The sequence below is a fragment of the Salvelinus alpinus genome, chromosome 27 (genome assembly GCF_045679555.1).
Source record: "Salvelinus alpinus chromosome 27, SLU_Salpinus.1, whole genome shotgun sequence".
Lineage (NCBI taxonomy): Eukaryota > Metazoa > Chordata > Actinopteri > Salmoniformes > Salmonidae > Salvelinus > Salvelinus alpinus.
Genome location: NC_092112.1, coordinates 45139404 through 45161894, shown reverse-complemented (window position 1 = coordinate 45161894; position 22491 = coordinate 45139404). Strand labels below are relative to the sequence as shown.

The window sequence follows — 22491 nt, the reverse complement described above, 5'->3', positions numbered from 1 at the left end:
CAATGTATACGAAATGCTTCAGTCTGGTTTTAGACCCCATCATAGCACTGAGACTGCACTTGTGAAGTTGGTAAATGACCTTTTAATGGCGTCAGACCGAGGCTCTGCATCTGTCCTCGTGCTACTAGACCTTAGTGCTGCCTTTGACACCATCGATCACCACATTCTTTTGGAGAGACTGGAAACCCAAATTGGTCTACACGGACAAGTTCTGGCCTGGTTTAGATCTTATCTGTCGGAAAGATATCAGTTTGTCTCTGTGAATGGTTTATCCTCTGACAAATCAACTGTACATTTCGGTGTTCCTCAAGGTTCCGTTTTAGGACCACTATTGTTTTCACTATATATTTTACCTCTTGGGGATGTTATTCAAAAACATAATGTTAACTTTCACTGCTATGCGGATGACACACAACTGTACATTTCAATGAAACATGGTGAAGCCCCAAAATTGCCCTCGCTAGAAGCCTGTGTTTCAGACATAAGGAAGTGGATGGCTGAAAACTTTCTACTTTTAAACTCGGACAAAACAGAGATGCTTGTTCTAGGTCCCAAGAAACAAAGAGATCTTCTGTTAAATCTGACAATTAATCTTGATGGTTGTAAAGTCATCTCAAATAAAACTGTGAAGGACCTCGGTGTTACTCTTGACCCTGATCTCTCTTTTGACGAACATATCAAGACTGTTTCAAGGACAGCTTTTTTCCATCTACGTAACATTGCAAAAATCAGAAATTTTCTGTCCAAAAATGATGCAGAAGAATTAATCCATGCATTTGTTACTTCTAGGTTAGACTACTGCAATGCTCTACTTTCCGGATAAAGCACTAAATAAACTTCAGTTAGTGCTAAATCCTGACTAGAACCAAGAAATTTGATCATATTACTCCAGTGCTAGCTTCCCTACTCTGGCTTCCTGTTAAGGCAAGGGCTGATTTCAAGGTTTTACTGTTAACCTATAAAGCGTTACATGGGCTTGCTCCTACCTATCTTTCCGAGTTGGACCTGCCGTACATAACTACACGTACGCTACGGTCACAAGACGCAGGCCTCCTAATTGTCCCTAGAATTTCTAAGCAAACAGCTGGAGGCAGGGCTTTCTCCTATAGATCTCCATTTTTATGGAATGGTCTGCCTACCCATGTGAGAGACGCAGACTCGGTCTCAACCTTTAAGTTTTTACTGAAGACTTATCTCTTCAGTAGGTCATATGATTGAGTGTAGTCTGGCCCAGGAGTGTGAAGGTGAACGGAAAGGCTCTGGAGCAACGAATCGCCCTTGCTGTCTCTGCCTGGCCGGTTCCCCTCTCTCCACTGGGATTCTCTGCCTCTAACCCTATTACAGGGGCTGAGTCACTGGCTTACTGGTGCTCTTTCATGCCGTCCCTAGGAGGGGTGCGTCACTTGAGTGGGTTGAGTTACTGACGTGATCTTCCTGTCTGGGTTGGCGCCCCCCCTTGGTTTATGCTGTGGTGGAGATCTTTGTGGGCTATACTCGGCCTTGTCTCAGGATTGTAAGTTGGTGGTTGAAGATATCCCTCTAGTGGTGCGGGGGCTGTGCTTTGGCAAAGTGGGTGAGGTTATATCCTTCCTGCTTGGCCCTGTCCGGGGGTATCATCGGATGGGGCCACAGTGTCTCCTGACCCCTCCTGTCTCAGCCTCCAGTATTTATGCTGCAGTAGTTTGTGTCGGGGGCTAGGGTCAGTTGGTTATATCTGGAGTACTTCTCCTGTCTTATCCAGTGTCCTGTGTGAATTTAAGTATGCTCTCTCTAATTCTCTCCTTCTCTCTTTCTTTCTCTCTCTCGGAGGACCTGAGCCCTAGGACCATACGTCAGGACTACCGGGCATGATGACTCCTTGCTGTCCCCAGTCCACCTGGCCTTGCTGCTGTTCCAGTTTCAACTGTTCTGCCTGCGGTTATGGAACCCCTACCTGTCCCAGACCTGCTGTTTTCAACTCTTAATGATCGGCTATGAAAAGCCAACTGACATTTATTCCTGATTATTATTTGACCATGCTTGTCATTTATGAACATTTTGAACATCTTGGCCATGTTCTGTTATAATCTCCACCCGGCACAGCCAGAAGAGGACTGGCCACCCCTCATAGCCTGGTTCCTCTCTAGGTTTCTTCCTAGGTTTTGGCCTTTCTAGGGAGTTTTTCCTAGCCACCGTGCTTCTACACCTGCATTGCTTGCTGTTTGGGGTTTTAGGCTGGGTTTCTGTACAGCACTTCGAGATATTAGCTGATGTACGAAGGGCTATATAAAATAAACTTGATTTGATTTTGATGATTTGACTTCCCGCTCTCCCCCTCTATGAGAGAGAGCATGGTGTAGAGCGGACCCCCCTGTAACCTTTCCCTCCCACTCCTTCTTCCTTTCCCTGTTCCACGCTCCTCTGCCCTCCCCTTAATTTCCCCCCTCCATCTCTTATTCTTTTCCTAGCCCCCCCTCTATTTCAACCTCCCTGAGTTCCTGCACTTTTTCTCCTCCCTCCCTCCCTCCCTCCCTCCCTCCCACCCATCCTCCTCGGTTCTACTCTGTCATCCTCTATCTTGTGTGATAGGAGGTGCCTCTGGGGTCTGGTTAATGATCCAACACTGGAGCTGCTGAGCAGACACAGATAAGGAGAGACAGGGGGAGTGGAAGAAAGGGAGATAGAGAAGTAAGAGTACGAAGTATGGGGGGAGCCAGGTGAGATCAGAGAGAGGAAAAATACAGGATTAGGTAATAGTAGGTAAACAGAGAGATAGGAGTCAGTGTGTGTACAAGTGAGTGGACTCTGAATAGAGATAGGAGTCAGTGTGTGTACAAGTGAGTGGACTCTGAATAGGATTTCCCTTCAAGCTACAGGTGGAGAAAGCCTGATACAGGACCTACACAACACTTATCCTTAGCTGGATTTACAGAGTGCTGGAGGAAGGTCTTGAACCTCATATGAAGATCCATGTGGTCACCCTAGCAGCTACACAGACTCACCCTCCGTCCTACCCCTCCTCTCTTCACAGACTACAGGTGAGTCTAACTTAAGTCTTTTCCCCTGTAGCATCAATGTATTTGTTCCAAAATGAGACCTGTTGGAGCAACATCAGAACCCAGTTGCAACTATGTGCATCTAGTTTTAATGACCTCGGGTTGTGACTGTAGTGGCTGGCTTGGGGCCAGTGGACTTTTTAAACATGACTGACATACACTTCACACCAATGAATTCATATTTTCCATTTAGAAATGAAATAGTTTTGTCTATAATTACAGAGTGGAAAATGTAGCCTCTTAATCTACTTTATTTCTGTTAGGTGTTTGCTGGGTGACTTTACAATCACTGTAATACCATGTCTAATCTCTGCCCTGTCCAATGTTCAGGGTGAAGTAAAGGTAATTGGGGTCACGTGAAGAGCGGGCGCTAGGCAGTGCGGGATGGCATCGGAGGAGATGGCTGCCGTTTCACTGGCTCTGAACCAATTGTGCTATTGTGTTTGCTTTGTAACTTATTTTGTACATAATGTTTCTGCTACCGTCTCCTTTAACCGAAAAGAGCTTCTGGATATCAGAACAGCGATTACTCACCTCATACTGGACAAAGATTTTTTCTTTAACGAGTCGGACGCAGAGGATTTACTTCAGACACCCGACAAGGCCCAAATCACCGTCATTCGCATGAAGAAGAGACCGATATATTGGGGATGTAGGTCGGGGTGCCTTGTAAGGATCCGACGGCGAGTGGGTAATCCGCCTCCACCATCAGTCCTATTAGCCAATGTGCAACCATTGGATAATAAGTGGATGAGCTCCGATCAAGACTATCCTACCAACGGGACATTAAAAAACTGGAATATCTTATGTTTCACTGAGTCGTGGCTGAACAACGACATGGATAACATACAGCTGGCTGGGTTTTCGGTGCATCGGCAAGATAGACCAGCTGCCTCTGGGAAGACAAGGGGTGGCTGTCTGTCTATTTTTCTAAAACAGCTAGTGCACGAAATGTAATATTAAGGAAGTCTCAAGGTTTTGCTCGCCTGAGGTAGAGAATCTTATGATAAGCTGTAGACCACACTATTTAGCAAGAGAGTTTTCATCTATATTTTCCATAGCTATCTATGTACCACCACAAACCAATGCTGGCACTAAGACCGCACTCAACGAGCTGCATAAGGCCATAAGAAAACAAAAAAATTCTCATCTAGAGGCGGTGCTCCTAGTGGCCAGGGACTTTAATGCAGCGAAACTTAAATCCGTTTGAACTCAATTCTACCAGCACATTACATGCGCAACCAGAGGAAAAATAACTCTAGACCACAATAACTCCACACACAGAGATGCGTACAAAGATCTCCCTCGCCCTCCATTTGGCAAATCTGACAATAACTTTATCCTCCTGATTCCTGCTTACAATCAAAAACTAAATCAAATTGTATTTGTCACACGTGCCGAATACAACAGGTGCAGACCTTAGTGAAATGCTTACTTACAAGCCCTTAACCAACAATTCAGCTAAGAAAATACCTCAAAGTAAGAGATAAGAATAATAAATGATTAAAGAGCAGCACTAAATAACAATAGCAGTGCTATATACAGGGGGTACCAGTACAGAGTCAATGTGCGGGGGCACCGGTGTCGAGGTAATATGTACATGTAGGTAGAGTTATTAAAGTGACTATCCATAGATAATAACAGAGAGTAGCACCAGTGTTCCAGAGGGGGCAGGGGGCTGTCTCATCGTTGTCGGTGATCAGGCCTACCACTGTTGTGTCATCAGCAAACGTAATGATGGTGTTGGAGTTCTGCCTGGCCGTGCAGTCATAAGTGAACAGGGAGTACATGAGGGGACTCAGTACGCACCCCTGAGGGGCTCCCGTGTTGAGGGTCAGCGTGGCAGATGTGTTGTTACCTACTCTTACCACCTGGGGGCGGCCCATCAGGAAGTCCAGGATCCAGTTGCAGAGGGAGGTGTTTAGTCCCAGGGTCCTTAGCTTAGTGATGAGCTTTGTGGGCACTATGGTGTTTGTAAGATGAGCTATAGTCAATGAATAGCATTCTCACATAAGTGTTCCTTTCGTCCAGGTGTGAAAAGGCAGTGTAGAGTGCAATAAAGATTGCATCATCTGTGGATCTGTTGGTGCACTATGCAAATTGGAGTGGGTCTAGGGTTTCTGGGATAATGGTGTTTGATGTGAACCATGTAGAGGAAAAAGAAACGCACACCTATTTAGGCGAGGTGCTTGCTAGCGGAGTGGAAAACTTGAAAATAAAGGAGAGACGTTGGATCTGTTGGGGCGGTATGTGGGTCTAGGGTGTCCACGAGGATGCTGTTGATTTGAGCCATGACCAGCATTTCAAAACATTTCATTGCTACAGACGTGAGTGCTACGGGTCGGTAGTCATTTAGGCAGGTTACCTTAGTGTTCCTGAGCAAAGGGACTATGGTGGTCTGCTTGAAACATGTTGGTATTACAGACTCAGACAGGGAGAGGTTGAAAATGTCAGTAAAGACACTTGCCAGTTGGTCAGCGCATGCTTAGAGTGCACGTCCTAGTAGTCCGTCTGGCCCTGTGGCATTGTGAATGTTGACCTGTTTAAAGGTCTTACTCACATTCGCTGCAGAGAGCGTGATCACACAGTCGTCCTAAACAGCTGATGCTGTCTTGCATGTTTCAGTGATACTTGCCTCGAAGCAAGTGTAGAAGTAATTTAGCTCGTCTGGTAGGCTCGTGTCACTGGGCAGCGTACGGCTGTGCTTCCCTTTGTAGTCTGTTATGGTTTGTAACCCCTGCCGCATCCGACTAGCATCGGAGCCAGTTTAGTAAGATCCGATCTTAGTCCTGTATTGGCACTTTACCTGTTTGATGGTTCGTCGGAGGGCATAGCGGGATTTCTTATAAGTTTCCGGGTCAGATTCCCGCTCCTTGAAAGCCGCAGCTCTACCCTTTAGGTCAGTGTGAATGTTGCCTATAATCCATGGCTTCTGGTTGGGGTATGTACGTACCGTCACTGTGGGGACGACATCCTCGATGCACTTATTGATAAAGCCAGTGACTGATGTGATGACTGATGTGATGTAATCCTCAATGCCATCGGAAGAATCACGGAACATATTCCACTCTGTGCTAGCAAAACAGTCATATAGCATCTGCTTCATCTGACCAATTTTTTATAGTCACTGGTGCTTCCTGCTATAATTTATGCTTGTAAGCAGGAATCAGGAGGATAGAATTATGGTCAGATTTGCCAAATGGTTGGTGAGGCTAGAGCTTTGTGCGGAGTAAAGGTGGTCTAGAATTTCTTTCCCTCTGGTTGTACATTTAACATGCTGAAAGAAATTAGGTAAAACTGATTTAAGTTTACCTGCATTAAAGTCCCCGGCCACTAGGATCGCCGCCTCTGGATGAACGTTTTCCTGTTTGCTTATGGCGGTATACAGCTCATTGAGTGCGGATTTAGTGCCAGCATCGGTCTGTGGTGGTATGTCCACAGTGACGAAAAATACAGATAAACTCTCGAGGAAGATAGAGTATCTCATGATAAGCTGGAGATCACACTAACTCAGGCGAGCAATACCTCAAGACTTAGATACCTTAGATATCGTGCACCAGCTGTTGTTTAAATGCATAGGCCCCCGCCCCGTGTCTTACCAGAGGCTGCTGTTCTGTCCTGCCTTAGAGTGTATTACCCGCCAGCTGCATGTTAGCCACGACTCTGTGAAACACAAGATATTACAGTTTTTAATGTCCCATTGGTAGGATAAATGTGCTTTCAGTTCGTCCCATTTATTTGCAAGCGATTGAACGTTAGCTAGCAGGACGGAAGGCAAGGGCAGATTAGCCACTCTCTTTCGTGAAATCTCCATTTCCTTTTCCAGTGATTAACGGGGATCTGGGCCTGGTCGGATATCTGCATTATTTCCCTCCTGTCCGACTCATTGAAGAAGAACTCTTCGTCCAGTTTGAGGTGAGCAATCGCAGTTCTGATGTCCAGAAGCTCTTTTCGGTCATAAGAGACGGTAGCAGCAACATTATGTATAAAACAAATTACGAACAAATCGAAAAACCCATCAAAGTAGCATGGTTGGTTAAGAGCCGAAAGATGGCAGCCTTCCCCTCCAGCGCCATCATCAAGCAGGAAGTAACCAGTGACTCGCTCAATACGGAAGTGGTCAGTTAACGCAGATGCTAAGCTACAGGTCTATTTTGCTAGCACAGACAGGAAAATGTTCCCGGGAATCTTCTGATGGCATTGACGAGTACACAACATTAGTCACTGGCTTCATCAATAAGTGCATCGATGATGTCGTTCCCACAGTGACCGTGCGTACATACCACAACCAGAAGCCATGGATTACAGGCAACATCCGCACTGAGCTAAAGGGTAGAGCTGCCGCTTTTAAGGAGCGGGACTCCAACCCGGATGCTTATAAGAAATCCCACTATGCTATTCACTATGCCCTCCGACTGCCCTCAAACAGGCAAAGCGCCAATACAGGACTAAGATTGAATCGTACAACACTGGCTCTGACGCTCGTTGGATGTGGTAGGGCTTCCAAACTATTAAGGACTGCAACGGGAAGCACAGTCATAAGCTGCCCGGTTACACGAGCCTACCAGGCGAGCTAAATGACTTCTATGCTCGCTTCAAGGCAAGCAACACTGAAGCATGCATGAGAGCATCAGCTGTTAAGGACGACTGTGTGATCTTGCTTTCCGTAGCCGATGTGAATAAGAGCTTTAAACAGGTCAACATACTCATGGCTCAGCGTTCAACACCATAGTGCCCTCAAAGCTCATCACTAAGCTAAGGACCCTGGGACTAAACACCTCCCTCTGATACTGGATCAGGGGTGTGTGCTCAGTCCCCCCTATACTCTCTGTTCACCCAGGACTGCATGGCCAAGCACGACTTCAACACCATCATTAAGTTTGCCGACGACACAACAGTGGTAGGCCTCATCACAGACAACGATGAGACAGCCTATAGAGAGGAGGTCAGAGACCTGGCCGTGTGGTGCCAAGACAACAACCACTCCTTCAACGTGATCAAGACAAAGAAGATGATTGTGGACTACAGGAAAAGGATGACCGAGCAAGCCCCCATTCTCATCGACGGGGCTGTAGTGGAGCAGGTTGAGAGCTTCAAGTTCCTTGGTGTCCACATCACCAAAAAACTATCATGGTCCAAACACACCAAGACAGCGTGAAGAGGGCATGACAACGCCTAATACCCATCAGGAGACGGAAAAGATTCGGCAAGGGTCCTCAGATCCTGAAAAGGTTCTACAGCTGCACCATTGACAGTATCCTGACTGGTTACATTACCGCCTGGTATGGCAACTGCTCGGCCTCCGACCGCAAAGCACTACAGAGGGTAGTCCGTACGGCCCAGTACATCACTGGGGCCAAGCTTCCTGCCATCCAAGACCTCTACACCAGGCGGTGTCAGAGGAAAGCCCATAAAATTGTCAGAGACTCCAGTTACCTAAGTTATAGACTGTTTTCTCTGCTACCACACATTAAGTGGTACTGGAGCGCCAAGTATAGGACCAAAAGGCTCCTCAACAGCTGCTACCCCCAAGCCATAAGACTCCTGAACAGCTAATCAAATGGCTCCCCGGACTATTTTACGCTGCTCCTTGTCACTGTTTATTATCTATGCATAGTCACTTTACCTCTACCCACATATACATATTACCTCGACTAACCGGTACCCCCGCACATTGACTCTGTACTGGTACCCCCTGTATATAGCCTCGCTACTGTTATTTTATTGTTTCTCTTTAATTACTTGTTATTTTTCTATTTTCTTCTTTATTTTTAACTTACAGTAAATACTTTCCTCACACTTATTTTTCTTAAAACTGCATTGTTGGTTAAGGGCTTGTAAGTAAGCATTTCACTGTAAGGTCTACACTAGCGGAGATGGGTGAATTGAAACATTGAGGAGGATGGGAGACAGCAAAGTGTGTTTCAAAAATCGTCAAAGACCAAGTCTTTTAACACAAAGCATTTAATAGAGACATTTATAGTACAATATTATGGGGAATAGGAATGAGAGGGCTACTTACACAGTGTTGGACAGAGATCACAGCAGGGATGTAATGAGGGTATGATGCAGGAGTTGAGGTGTTCAGAGGCTTGACCAGTACAGGACAGGATTTGACTGGGAAAACAAAAAACAATAATACACTATAGAGTTAGACAAAAGAGCTAAGAATGAGTTTGTCCAAGCAAGGAGTAAAATCATTGATGTGTAATAATGTGATTGTTTTTGTGTATGTGACTGACTACATACAATAATGAGCTAAAATTGATAGGGGTACTCAAAGTGCTTGGAGAGGAAACATTCAATGTGCCAGTGGATGAGCGGGCACGTGAGACATGGCTTAAATTCATGTCATGAGAGAGTTGACAATGGTAGTGGAGTGGAGTGGTCATCGCCTCTTAATCAAGGAACAGGAGGGGACTTAGCTGTAAATAAAATAGCAGATACATTCCTTATAGCTATGCCATCGTAGGTTTGGACAACGAGTTTCTCTATGAAGTCAAACACAGACTGCGCATCTCACCCACTTCAAAGTAGGCCAAAAAACGTTGCTGAATACAGCCCTGATTATCCACATACCTGACGATAACAGACAACTGCAAGCAGACTGGTGGCACCATAGGTCCCAGAGTGGTGGGGCAATTTTTACCCCCTAGGTCCTGGAGTTTTTCCTTATATGTTAACCTAACTAGGAAAACTCTGAACCCTATAAGGTATGACAGTGATTAATCAGTTGTAAAAAGGTTTCATATGGGCTATGATGGGACCATTTTTTCCTAATCAGGTCACATGGTTATAAAAAACTCCTTGCCCTGAGGGGATGAAACCCCTGTCAAACTGCAGCTACCTTATATTTGTTCATATAAATTATATTTAGACCGGATTAGGAGGGGGATTTCCTCTACCCAGACAACAGAACTCACAGGGCTGAGCTTGCTTAATGCATGTTTGCATCATGCAGGCCTATGCAACTGTTGGCCTTACAAAAAATGTACTCACATCTGTCATCACTATTATGTTGACTGATTCATTTTGGATTAAAAACATATAGGCAGCCTAGCCAGCCCAATTTTGAATATAAACTAAATTTGATCACGTTCACATTTTCTCCTGACACATAAATGGACTATAAATACTTAACGTTACCAATTAGTTTACCCTGAACAGATGAACAGGGCAGATAAGATGTAACATTATGCAGCTGCTCTTATTAGCAGCCTACAGTTGATCAGACTGAAAAACAGTCTCATTTTCATCCCATACAGCATGTTAGATTTCTGATGTTTAGGTGTAGAGATTTTGCTTGGGTCTGTCCGGACTGATTATGTGTTGTCATCTTTGCTAAATAAATACTGGAGGAAAGTGGAAAGCCTACTTGAGCAAACGTGAAAAAATGCGCTGCGTCAACCTCTCTCTTTAATCTACATTTTCATGCATGATGCGATGGACGCTATCAAATCATTCGGAAAAGACAGTCACAAGTTCGATACGTGGGCATTCATACGCTCCCTGCTTTTGTTTTGCTGTTTAGCTGAACAAACGATGTTCTTCAGGTCACTGTACACACCTTTCGACCAAGGCTCAGACTTTCCAAAAAGCAGGCAAGGCCAGCAATACAGGTGGCTTGATGAAAAGCTCCCTGTTAACCAGCTATACTATTGATACCAGTTGAAATTGAACGCCCTCACTTTTTCATCCTTCATGAAACTGATCTCAGGCAGAGGTCGACCCTCCAGTGTTGCCAACTAATTTTCAGGGTAAGTTGCTAGAGGCAGGCAGGTTGTTACTCAAAATGACTGGCCATCTCAGCGAAAAATATGATTTGACATTTAATGTACAGACTCCCACTCTTTTCTGTACTTCTGGCTGTACAATTTTGATTGAGACATGTTGATTGATGGTGTAAGTTCTGTTCAAGATCAAACATTCGTGACCAACTATAGTCATTGGGTTTGGCTCGTCGAACCCGTACTACTGCTGCTGCCGTCAGCCAACAATGATCTGCAATTTGCTGAAATTGCTGCTGGCCTGCTGCTGACTTCACTCACAATGCACTTTTGCAGCCAGGCACGTGTGTTGTGACTGAGTGTGTGACAGAGAAAATCGTTTTTGTGTCATTTAGAGGGAAAATACGTGCATTTTAGCGTTTGAGTCACTTTTCAAAAGTTGCTAAAAGTTCAAAATACATTTTTAAAAGTAGCAAAATTTGTTGCTAGGTGCTGTTTGAAAAATAAGTTGCCAGAGTAGTCTGAAAAGTTGCTAAATCTAGCAACAAAATTGCTAAGTTGGCATCACTGCGACCCTCACTTTTAATTCGCACCTTTTCTGTGTACCCCAGAGAATGAAAGGGGTTCTTCAAGCTGTCCTCCGGCTACACCATGGTGCTACCCCAGACAGTGCTGTTGAAATTACTGTAGACTTTCAATGCAAAACTGTGTATTTTACTCAATTATTTGGTGACATATGAATATATTTAGTATAGTTGTACCTAAAAATTATAACTTTTTTAATGTTTCTAATGTTTATCTTTTTTAGGAAATTTCACTGAGGAGGATGGTCCTCCCCTTCCTCCTCTGTGGAGCCTCCACTGGTGTACACCTGTTGTATTCGGCGCATGTGACAGATAAAACTAGATTTGATGGGGATGTGTGTGCTAGGCTAACCCTGTGATTTGTTTGCATGGATGCTCTGTCAGAGACCAAAGCAGTTTTTTATTGACTACTAAATTAGCCCTCGCAATCAGTGCAATTGTAAACTGATCCGTGTATTTGGGTAGGACTTTTTGTTCACAGCTGTGTGTGTGTCCCTGCTAGCGTGTACATGCATACTCATACACATGAATGGCCCAGGGAGATGTACTGTATATGCACAGACACATTCAAGAAAACACAAACAATTAGTGATCGCATGAGAGAGTGGGTTTGTGTTTAAGACATGCACCAGCAAATTATTCCTGCACACACCAAAAGGTAGCTTTGATTTCGGAAACAATTGTCTGATTTATGAGACTGCCAAAAGGTACACAAATATTAGAGTCACGTGTTTAAGTGTTTAAGTGAATATAAACACAACGTGACCATTTAATTAGGACAGGACTTTGCGTTAGTGATAACAGTTTCTATATGCGTCGTCTTCCCAGGGTGTGATGGTATTTACAGTACCTCCTGTTGGTAGCCCATCATTTGTGTGCATTATTCATGATGACAGTGTAGAGACCTCTCGCTGAATGCTGGCTGTGTGCCAGTTTAATGACAGATGAGGCAGTGGTGTGTGCGCGAGTGCGTGCGCATGCGTGGGTGGGTGCATGTTTTATGCAGCTGGTATGAGTGTGAGTACATGTGTGCATAAGCGCTTACATTTTGTGTGTAAGCCTACATGTTCATTTGTTTTCCATCCTGTGACTCCTCACACATCCTCTACCCCTCCCCTCAGCCATGGAGTGCCATGTGGAGGAGCTGAGGCAGCAGCTGGAGAAACAGACCCTGATCAACCAGGAGCTGCAGAACCACAACAAGGACCTGGGTACAACCACAACCACGACCCTGACCATGATTATGATCACAACCAAGACTACAGCCATAAAATAAACCATGATCTAAACCACAACTATCACAACCAATGGTCTCCTTTCACCTGTAGAAAGAAGACTGCAGGAGACGGAGAAGTTACTGCAGGAGCTACAGAGTCATTACCATGACCTGGGTAAAGTGCTAAATGTGACTATGGCAACCCACTGGGTGACGAACGGCAGCCATTTGTGTCAGATCACTAACCAAAGAGCAGCATGTATATTAACCCTATGTCCTGTGTGTGGATTGTATCTATTCCAGAGTTCCCTGATCAGAGGATCAGTGATGAAGGGGGACTTGTGGTCAGGAAGAGCAGAGCGGCTGTCATGGCCCCTGAGCCAATCCCAGAGGATCAGCTGGAGATCATGAAGACTAAAGTCAAGAAGACCGTCAGGTGATTGGCTAAGGCTATGCATGCAGCATCATGATATGTACAGTATCATGTGTTATGTGACGTCAGTAGAGTATGCTGGTGTGAATATATACAGTATGTCTCTTTCCACAGTGAGACGAGTCTGATCGTCAAGGCCATCCAGAAGAATGACTTCCTGAGACGCCTTGACGATGAGCAGATCACCATGATGGTGGAGCTCCTGGTGGCCATCGACTTCAAACCAGGAAATGATGTAATCAAGGAGGGCACTGAGGGAGACAGCATGTACATCGTAGCAGGTATGTGTCAATTTCTCAACCATATACGGAGATACACAACAAACATTTCCCAAATAAGGGTTGCTATGTCTGCTTACTATTCCCAATTAAATGATAACCCTCACCCCTCAATGTCCCCCCTCTATCTCTCTCTTCAGCGGGTGAGCTCCTTGTCAGTCAAGCAGATTGTAACCTTCGAACCCTGACCTGTGGGGATGTTTTTGGAGAGTTGGCTATTCTGTATAACTGCAAACGCACAGCCACAGTCAAAGGTGAGATGGTATTATAAAATGTGGATATTGAGAAGTACACAATATGGTAACTGTGTACCTTCCTACATTCTGTATTATGCATGTGTGCTGTACCGAATATTGCTTGTTGTTATGAATGAATTGTCCCCCTCACTCCCATCGTCGTAGCCAAGACAGTGGTGCGTCTGTGGTTTATGGAGAGACAGATGTATAGAACCATCATGACCAACAAGTCCAAGAAGAAACGTGAACAGCTAATGGGCTTCCTAAAAACGTGAGTTTACACACTTAACCTTCCAACTTGCACTCTCTTGGTCACACGCACATGCACCCACCCACCCGCACACTCTTCTAATTCTGCTCTGATATGCTTACGTATCAGGTCTCGGACTCTGAAGGCCCTAAATGACAGTCAGCTCTCTAAGATAATTGACTCCATGGAGGAGGTTTGTACTCAGCCATTTGACACACCTCCCCATACTAGATACATTTTCCAGAGCATTAACATCCAAATCCATATGATATCTGTTCCTTCTTGTAGGTGAAGTACCAGAACAATGATGTCATTGTACGTGAGGGGGCAGAGGGCAACACGTTCTACATCATTCTCAAAGGAGAGGTACAGGGGACATGTTTGTTGGTTACAGTGATCCAAAACTATTAAAGTTATGACACACAAATGGGCTGCTACACAGTCACTATGGGAGCTCTTTCTAGAGCACCTAGTTAAATTGTGCTGAAGAATTTATTTTAAATCTCTTAATGGTTAAACTAGTGAGAAAAATCTGTGAGTTTACTTCATTTACTGTCATCGTAAATGAAGATATTATATTCATTTATATGCAAATGAGTTAGGTTAAGGGAGGTAAGGCAATAAATAGGCCATGGTGGCGAAGTAATTACAATATAGCAATTAAACACTAGAATGGTAGAATGTGCAGAAGATGAATGTGCAAGTAGAGATACTCGGGTGCAAAGGAGCAAGATAAATAAATAAATACAGTATGGGGATGAGGTAGTTGGATGGGCTATTTACAGATGGCTATGTAGTAAACATGATGACAAAAGTTCAATTGTTTAAAACAGATCAACATCTTCGGTTTTGTGCTGTTGATTTTATCATAAGCGCTGGGGTCGCAGGACTGACATGCTGACCACAACGCTCGCGTCCCGTTGCCAGGCGATAAAATAGAGCGTCTCTGTTGCCAGGCGCTAAAATAGAAGTTGCTTCTAATTGTGGCTCAGAAAGTGCTGCAAGTCCTGCCTCTCCCATCTCCTCATTGATTTATAGAAGCAGATACCCACGTGCCATCTCCTCATTGGTTATACCCAGGTGAGTGATTGAAAGACGAACTGAGGTCAGTCGTTGTCATGGTAACTATGAAAGTTAGATGCCAATCGCCATATAAAGTCCAAAGAAGAAAAAGTCTGGAACGAGGAGAGATGACTAGAAACGATTCGGTTGACTGTTTTATGTGTGGCTTAATTGTCGGAGTAGAGGACCTTGTGCAATTCAGGTAAAATAACAGCTCGATGTTTATATCCCAGGACGAATTAGCTAGCAACAGCAAGCTAGCGAAATAGGACACATTAGCTAGCAACTGCGAGCTAGGTAGCTAAATTGCCATAAATGTTTAATGCTTTTCGAAATTTTTGGCATTTTTCCTATTTTGTTGCCTTATAACTTGGAATTAAAATAGATTTTTGGGGGGTTTGTATCATTTGATTTTCAAAACATGCCTACCACTTTGAAGATGCAAAATATGTTTTATTGTGAAACAAACAATAAATAAGACAAAAAAACTGAAAACTTGAGCATGCATCACTATTCAACCCCCCAAATTCAATACTTTATAGAGCTATATTTTGCAGCAATTACAGCTGCAAGTATCTTGGGGTATGTCTCTATAAGCTTGGCACATCTAGCTACTGTGATTTTTGCCCATTCTTAAAGGCAAAACTGCTCCAGCTCCTTCAAGTTGGATGGGTTCCGCTGGTGTACAGCAATCTTTAAGTCATACCACAGATTCTCAATTGGATTGAGGTCTGGGCTTTGACTAGGCCATTCCAAAACATTTAAATGTTTCCCCTTAAACCACTCAAGTGTTGCTTTAGCAGTATGCTGTTGGAAGATGAACCTCCATCCCAGTCTCAAATCTCTGGAAGATTGAAACAGGTTTCCCTCAAGAATTTCCCTGTATTTAGCACCATCCATCATTCCTTAAATTCTGACCAGTTTCGCAGTCACTGCCGATGAAAAACATCCCCACAGGGGATGGTGTTCTCGGGGTGATGAGAGGTGTTGGGTTTGCGCCAGACAGTGTTTTCCTTGATGGCCAAAAAGTGCACAGTACTACATTTAGCCATGACTACATGGAATTCTATTCCACATCAGGTAACAGATGTAAGCAGTAGAATCAGATTTTGAAAAACAGGTAAAAATACACTTTATGGAACAGCGGGGACTGTGAAGAGACACACACATAGGCACAGACACATGCACACACTTACATGATAATATATGCACTATATACACACATACACATGGATTTTGTGTTATAGATATGTGGTAGTGGAGTAGTGGCCAGAGGGCACCCATTTAAGGTGTTGTGTAATCTGTTATTAATGTATTGTAATGTTTTTAAAATTGTATAACTACCTTAATTTTGCCGAAACACCGAAGAGTAGCTGCTGGGGGATCCATAATCAATACAAATGCATTATTATAATTATCCACTTAAATTTTTTCCTCAACAAAAAATGTTGATGCTAACTGGGCTCGAACCTGAGATAAAAAAACACTATCAATTATAAGTCAATCGCTTTAGCAGTATGTGGCACCTAGAAGTGATAATGATAGCTATAGCCTACATAACTGCTATTTGAAAAATCCATAAGGCTCTTCGTTTTTTCAAACAATGTACAACAAACTTTCTTGTAAGGACCTAATTTATATTTTTTTCTAAAAAGGCACATGGGGGTGTTTGAAACAGATACACAAACATGTGGATTTTGTCATATATGCAAATATTTGTATAGTCAAGGATTCATCAGTGCAATATTTCACATCATATTTTGTTACAGACCAACAGAACAAGTACACCTTGATTTTGTAGATTTAAAATATCCCTCTAGTGGCTAAGGTTGATCTATTTCTTGAAAATCTAAGATCTTTTATGGGCTGGAAGCAGAAGTTGTGCCAGGATGTAATCACTGCCACCTGGTGAAGTTAGCATAGAGCTAACTTGTACCGTATCATGTTATCTGATGGGACCAGCTACAATTTAGTGTTTGGTCACATGCAAGTAAATCAACTATATTAATTGGGTGATACACATTTCCAGCGTGAGTAGCTGTTTAACTTTAAATGCGTGCTAATGTTTGCAAGTAAGACTCCACTGTTTTTGTACACCCTTTGTTTGATGATCATAGTGAACAACAACTTACTACACTGGTGGAGGATTGGAGTCTACAATACAATACTACAATACAATCCTAACTGTGCTTACCAACCCATGGGTTTACTAATGACAAAAATGTGTGTGTGTATGTGTGCGTGCTAATAATGCCTGCGTATGTGTGTGTGCGGATGTGTGTACGTGCACGTGGGCACTTGTGTGTGTCTGCCCTCAGGTCAAGGTGACTAAGAAGTTGAATGGGCAGGAGAAACAGATTCGCAAGATGGGCAAAGGGGAGCATTTCGGGGAATTGGCCCTGATACGGTAACCATGGATACATTAGTAGCTAAGGCTATAAATAGACGTCATGATGTTCATTAAAATGACCCTGGTGTGCAGTAGCTATTAGTTAGTGTGGCTGCTCATAAGTCTGGATCTGTATGTAACCTGCAGTGAAATCCTGAGGACTGCAACATGTACTGCTGTTGGCCCTGTGACCTGCTTCTCCATCGATAAGGAGTGAGTCTGAACAAGTAATATTACATTTCTTAATCGATTGGTTTATGGATTGATTGAATGACTAATGGTCTGTTATGTTACACTTCTAGGGTGTTTGAGGAGACGATCCCCATTGAACACCTGGAGCTCCATGATGAGTGAGTACAAAGACACTCTTGCCCCTTTTAGCAGTACCCTTCTCCTCCTAGTTCTATTTTCACCACTTTAGTCAAGCTGTGTAACTGTTGTCTGTGTTCCAGCATCAGCTCTAAGGTTTTGGAGGAGCCAGATGCTCCAGAGAAGACCAGTCCTAGTTCCTCTCTGAGACTGAAGGACCTGATCCCTGTACTGTACCAGGAGGGGCGTTACCAGGGAGAACCTGTCACTCTCGGAGTGGGAGGGTTTGGTCGCGTTGAACTGGTATGTGTGTGAGTTTGGTGTTGTAGTTGTGTTTGGCAAGTTAGAGGCTGAAACCAACCGATTAAGTATTTAATATTTATTAGGATCCCCAATTTGCTGCTACCGATGCAGTGGCTACTCTTCCTGGGGTCCAAACAGGAAACAACACAACATTAAATACATAATATATGTAAATACATAACACCCCATTTACATTACAATGTAGCCATTCATCAGACGCTCCCATCCAGAGCGACCCACATCGAGTTAACTCATCTTAAGATAGTCAATACATAATACAATACAACATGCATACAAATTTCTGTGTCTCTTCACAGTCCCTGTCGTTTCGTAAGGTGTTATTTTATCTGGTTTTATTGCTAGCATTAGTTACCTGGGGTTGGCAGAGAGTTACATTTAGTCATGGCTCTATTTAATAATGTGTGTTTCCCAGCCTCTATTCTGGACCTGGGGACTGTGAATAGACCTCTGGCTGCATGTCTTGTGTGATATCGATGAGTGTCCGAGCTGTGTGCCAACTCCTTGAACAGACAGTTCGGTATCTTCAACACATGTATAAGCGGTCATACAGTACAATACGTTTTGTAGGTGATTCTTATGTTGATGATGTAAAGAATATTTGGTGGTCTGCACCCATTAAGAAAATGACTGTAAAAACAGGTAAATCCACGTGGATTGATGAGGGGGGAAAAATTGTATGGTTGAGGGGGATGAGACAAAAGGTATGGCAAATATATCTGGCAGCACAACCGATTAGCAAACGTACTGCAAATTGAGAAATCATGTGAATAAAAAGAAGAAGAAAATATAAGATTAAAGCAAAGGTGAATGATAGTAAAAAGCTTTGGAGCACTTTAAATAACATTTTGGTCAAAAAGGCAAACTCAGTTCCATCATTCATGGAATCAGATGGCTTGTTCATCACAAAACCCACTACCTAAGAATAGTAAAGCCCCCTTTACTGGACTGTAGGACCTGTCTGGTTGACTGAGATATCAAGAAATCCGAGCAACGCCTGATCACAGACAGACCTCTTCCCATTTTAGTGGCATTGAGTTTATATGTTTTGACCATGATAGCTTGCTATCTAGGGTGACACCCAGCAGTTTAGTTTCTTCAACTTGCTCAATAGCCACATTATTCAATGATAGATCCAGATGAGATGTAGGCTTATTTCTCCCAAAAAGTATGCATTTAGGTTTGGAGATATTCAAAGCGCCTTCAGAAAGTATTCACACCTTTTTTCCAAATTTTGTAGCCTGAATAAAATTTTTATAAAATTGCGATTTTTGTCACTGGCCTACACACAATACACCATAATGTCCAAGTGGAATTATGTTTTTAGACATTTTTACTAAGTAATAAAAAATGAAAAGCTGAAATGCCATGAGTCAATAAGTATTCATCCTCTTTCTTATGGCAAGACTAACTAAGTTCAGGAGTAAATATTTGCTTAGCAAGTCACATAAGTTGTATAGACTCACTGTGTGCAATAATAGTGTTTAACATGATTTTTGAATGACTACCTCATCTCTGTACCCCACACATACAATTATCTGTAAGATCCTTTAATCGATTAGTGAATTTCAAAAACAGATTCAACCACAAAGACCAGGGAGGTTTTCCAATGCCTCGCAAAGAAGGGCACCTACTGGTAGATGGGTAAAAACAAAAAAGCAGACATTGAATATCCCTTTGAGCATGGTGAAGTTATTAATTACACTTGTATCGTGTATCAATTGTTCCGTATACGCCAGGAAGCAGGTGCAGAAGGTGAGTTCACTAATGATAAATGCAGATAAAGAAAACATGACAAGCGTACAGACCGTGAATCAAAACAAACCAATACTGCCTGAAGACTGAGGCTACTGAGGGCTAAATAAAGGAGAGGTAAATCAAGGTGATGATGAAGTCCAGGTGTGCGTAATGATGGATAGCAGGTGTGCGTTGTAATGGTTGCCAGGGCTGGTGGTTAGTAGATTGGCGATGACGTGCGCTGGAGAGGGGGAGCGGGAGTAGGCGTGACATCAATACACCCAGTCAATACAAATATACAGGAGTCCTTGCTAACTCAATTGCCAGAGAGGAAGGAAAACGCTCAGGGATTTCACCATGAGGCCAGTGATGACTTTAAAACAGTTACAGAGTTGAATGGCTATTACTCCACAATACTAACCTAATTGACACAGTGAAAAGAAGAAAGCCTGTACAGAATAAAAATGTTCAAAGAAATGCACCCTGTTCACAACAAGGCACTAAAGCAAAAGAAAATGTGGCAAAGCAATTAACTTTTTGTCCTGAATACAAAGTCTTACGTTTAGGGCAAATCCAATACAACACATTACTGAGTACCACTCTCTATTTTACAAGCATAGTGATGGCTGCATCATGTTATGGGTATGCTAGTTATCGTTAAGGACTGAGGAGTTTTTGACGATAAAAAATTAACAGAATGGAGCTAAGCACAGGCAAAATCCTAGAGGAAAACCTGGTTCAGTCTGCTTTCCACCAGACACTGGGAGAATAATTAAACTTTCAGCAAGACAATAACCTAAAACACAAGGGTAAATCCATACTGGAATTGCTCAGTTACAGTTCTGACTTAAATCTGCTTGAAAATGTATGGCAAGATTTGGAAATGGTTGTCTAGCAATGATCAGCAACCAATTTGACAGAGCTTGAATAATTTTGAAAATAATAATGGGCAAAGATTGTACAATACAGGTGTGCAAATCTCTTAGAGACGAACCCAGAAAGACTCACAGCTGCTATTGCTGCCAAATGTGATTCTAACATGTACTCACTCAGGGTTGTGAATACTTACAGTACCAGTCAAAAGTTTGGACACAACTACTCATTCCAGGTTTTTTTTTTTTTTTTTTAAACTTTTTTCTACATTGTAGCATAATAGTGAAGACATCAAAACTATGAAAAAGCACATATGGAATCATGTATTAACCAAAAATGTGTTAAATAAATTATTTAAACAGATTCTTCAAAGTAGCCACCCTTTGCCTTGATGACAGCTTTGCACACTCTTGGCATTCTCTCAACCAGCTTCATGAGAAATGCTTTTCCAAAAGTTTTGAAGGAGTTCCCACATATACTGAGCACTTGTTGGCTGCTTTTTCTTCACTCTGCAGTCCAAATCATCGCAAACCATCTCAATTGGGTTGAGGTTAGGGCTGTTGCGGTGACCATATTACCGCCACACCGGCGGTCACGAGTCATGAAGGCAGTCAAATTCCATATGACGGTTTAGTCACAGTAATTAGGCTTCTCCAAGCTGTGAATCTGCTGCCGGTCATTAGTAGCGTACCAAACGTACAAACTGCCTGGTACTCAGCACTCTATTGTCCCTCCAATCATTCTGACATCAATGCAAATTTATTCGAAAATCCAATCAAACACTCCATGAGAGCCCATGAGCTCATGTTGCGCAACATTTCTATAGGCTATGCAGAGTAATGTCCGCTAATAAAAAGAGGAGGATCCCATCAGCTTTCTATAGGCTAGGCCTACTATATTTATTTGTCAACTTTCCTAATTTTAAGCACATAGCCTACCTGGCTGGCATGAAAATAAACCACAGGGAAAAGCGTCCTCCTGTCGCTATTTAATTTCATAGATGACATGTATTCTTTCCCGCTGCACCTGTTTTGATACAGGTGCATGATAATGGTCCATTCTAAATCAAAACAAATGTCACCATATTATTTAGTATATGTAAAGACAAGATTAAGTCAATAATAGTCTGATGGGTGACAATATTAGCCTATCACTTGTGAATTATATATTATCACTTGTGAATGATGCCCAACAATGCCTTTTTTGTGTGACTTTTCAATCATAGTCGCACACCGCATGTAGCCTAGCCCATAGGCCTATATGTTTACATAAGGTTTGTATCACAACAAAAGTGTCCAAATAACTTAAAATTAAGCACATTAATCCACTTTACAAGGGGTGTGGAGCCTAACTAGCATATATTCGTAGCGTGTGAGTTTCAAGTATGGGGAAGATAAATTTTTTTAGTTTATTTCTCGCACTGAATAGTATAGGTAGACTTTTGCACGATGGGGGATCGTAGATTGACATAGGATAGTGCTTTTGCTGTTCGTTAGGCCTACGCTTCTTGTTGGCTGACAAAGTAAATGTGAAAGTTTCTTCCAATATCTTCAATATGCACCTCGTAATGCAGTTGCGTCCCTGATGTGTCTGTCTTAGCTTGTAGCCTGTGAGAAAGACCCGTGACAGAGAGCCGTGTGAGTGAGAGACGCTTCAGATTGCGACGCACACTCAGGGAGAAGGGCACCACGCAGAACTCCGGGCTGTAAAAGGCATGGATTTTTTTTAGGGTGCATTACTGCCACAAAGGGTATGCCGCTGTGAAATTTGAGGCATTATCTATTGCTATCTAGAGACTATTGGAATGTGTAAAGCCTGCGCAAAAAAACAAAGCGGCGATCATGCCGTTCAATCGACTTTTTTCGAATCATCATTAGTCTCATGCAGGACAAAATATTTGTCACACCCTTGATCTGTTTCACTTGTATTCGTGCTTGTCTCCATCCCCCACCAGGTGTCTCCCATCTCCCCTCATTGTCCCCTGTGTATTTATACCTGCATTTTCTGTTTGTCTGTTGCCAGTTCATCTTGTCCCATCAAG

At 43.0% G+C, this 22491-nt stretch overlaps 1 protein-coding gene across 1 annotated transcript in view; it reads left to right on the top strand.

Moving 5' to 3' along the window:
- Positions 1 to 2746: 2746 nt before the first annotated feature.
- Positions 2747 to 22491, top strand: part of LOC139556644 (cGMP-dependent protein kinase 1-like) — a 30846-nt gene continuing 11101 nt past the window's right edge. The window contains exons 1-13 of the mRNA XM_071370848.1: positions 2747 to 3017; positions 12468 to 12557; positions 12675 to 12737; positions 12866 to 12998; positions 13110 to 13276; positions 13414 to 13527; positions 13675 to 13780; positions 13889 to 13952; positions 14048 to 14125; positions 17140 to 17228; positions 17358 to 17423; positions 17513 to 17560; positions 17663 to 17822. Of these exons, the coding sequence (XP_071226949.1) occupies positions 12470 to 12557; positions 12675 to 12737; positions 12866 to 12998; positions 13110 to 13276; positions 13414 to 13527; positions 13675 to 13780; positions 13889 to 13952; positions 14048 to 14125; positions 17140 to 17228; positions 17358 to 17423; positions 17513 to 17560; positions 17663 to 17822 (1176 nt within the window). The 5' untranslated portion in view covers positions 2747 to 3017; positions 12468 to 12469. The remainder of the gene's footprint in view (positions 3018 to 12467; positions 12558 to 12674; positions 12738 to 12865; positions 12999 to 13109; positions 13277 to 13413; positions 13528 to 13674; positions 13781 to 13888; positions 13953 to 14047; positions 14126 to 17139; positions 17229 to 17357; positions 17424 to 17512; positions 17561 to 17662; positions 17823 to 22491) is intronic.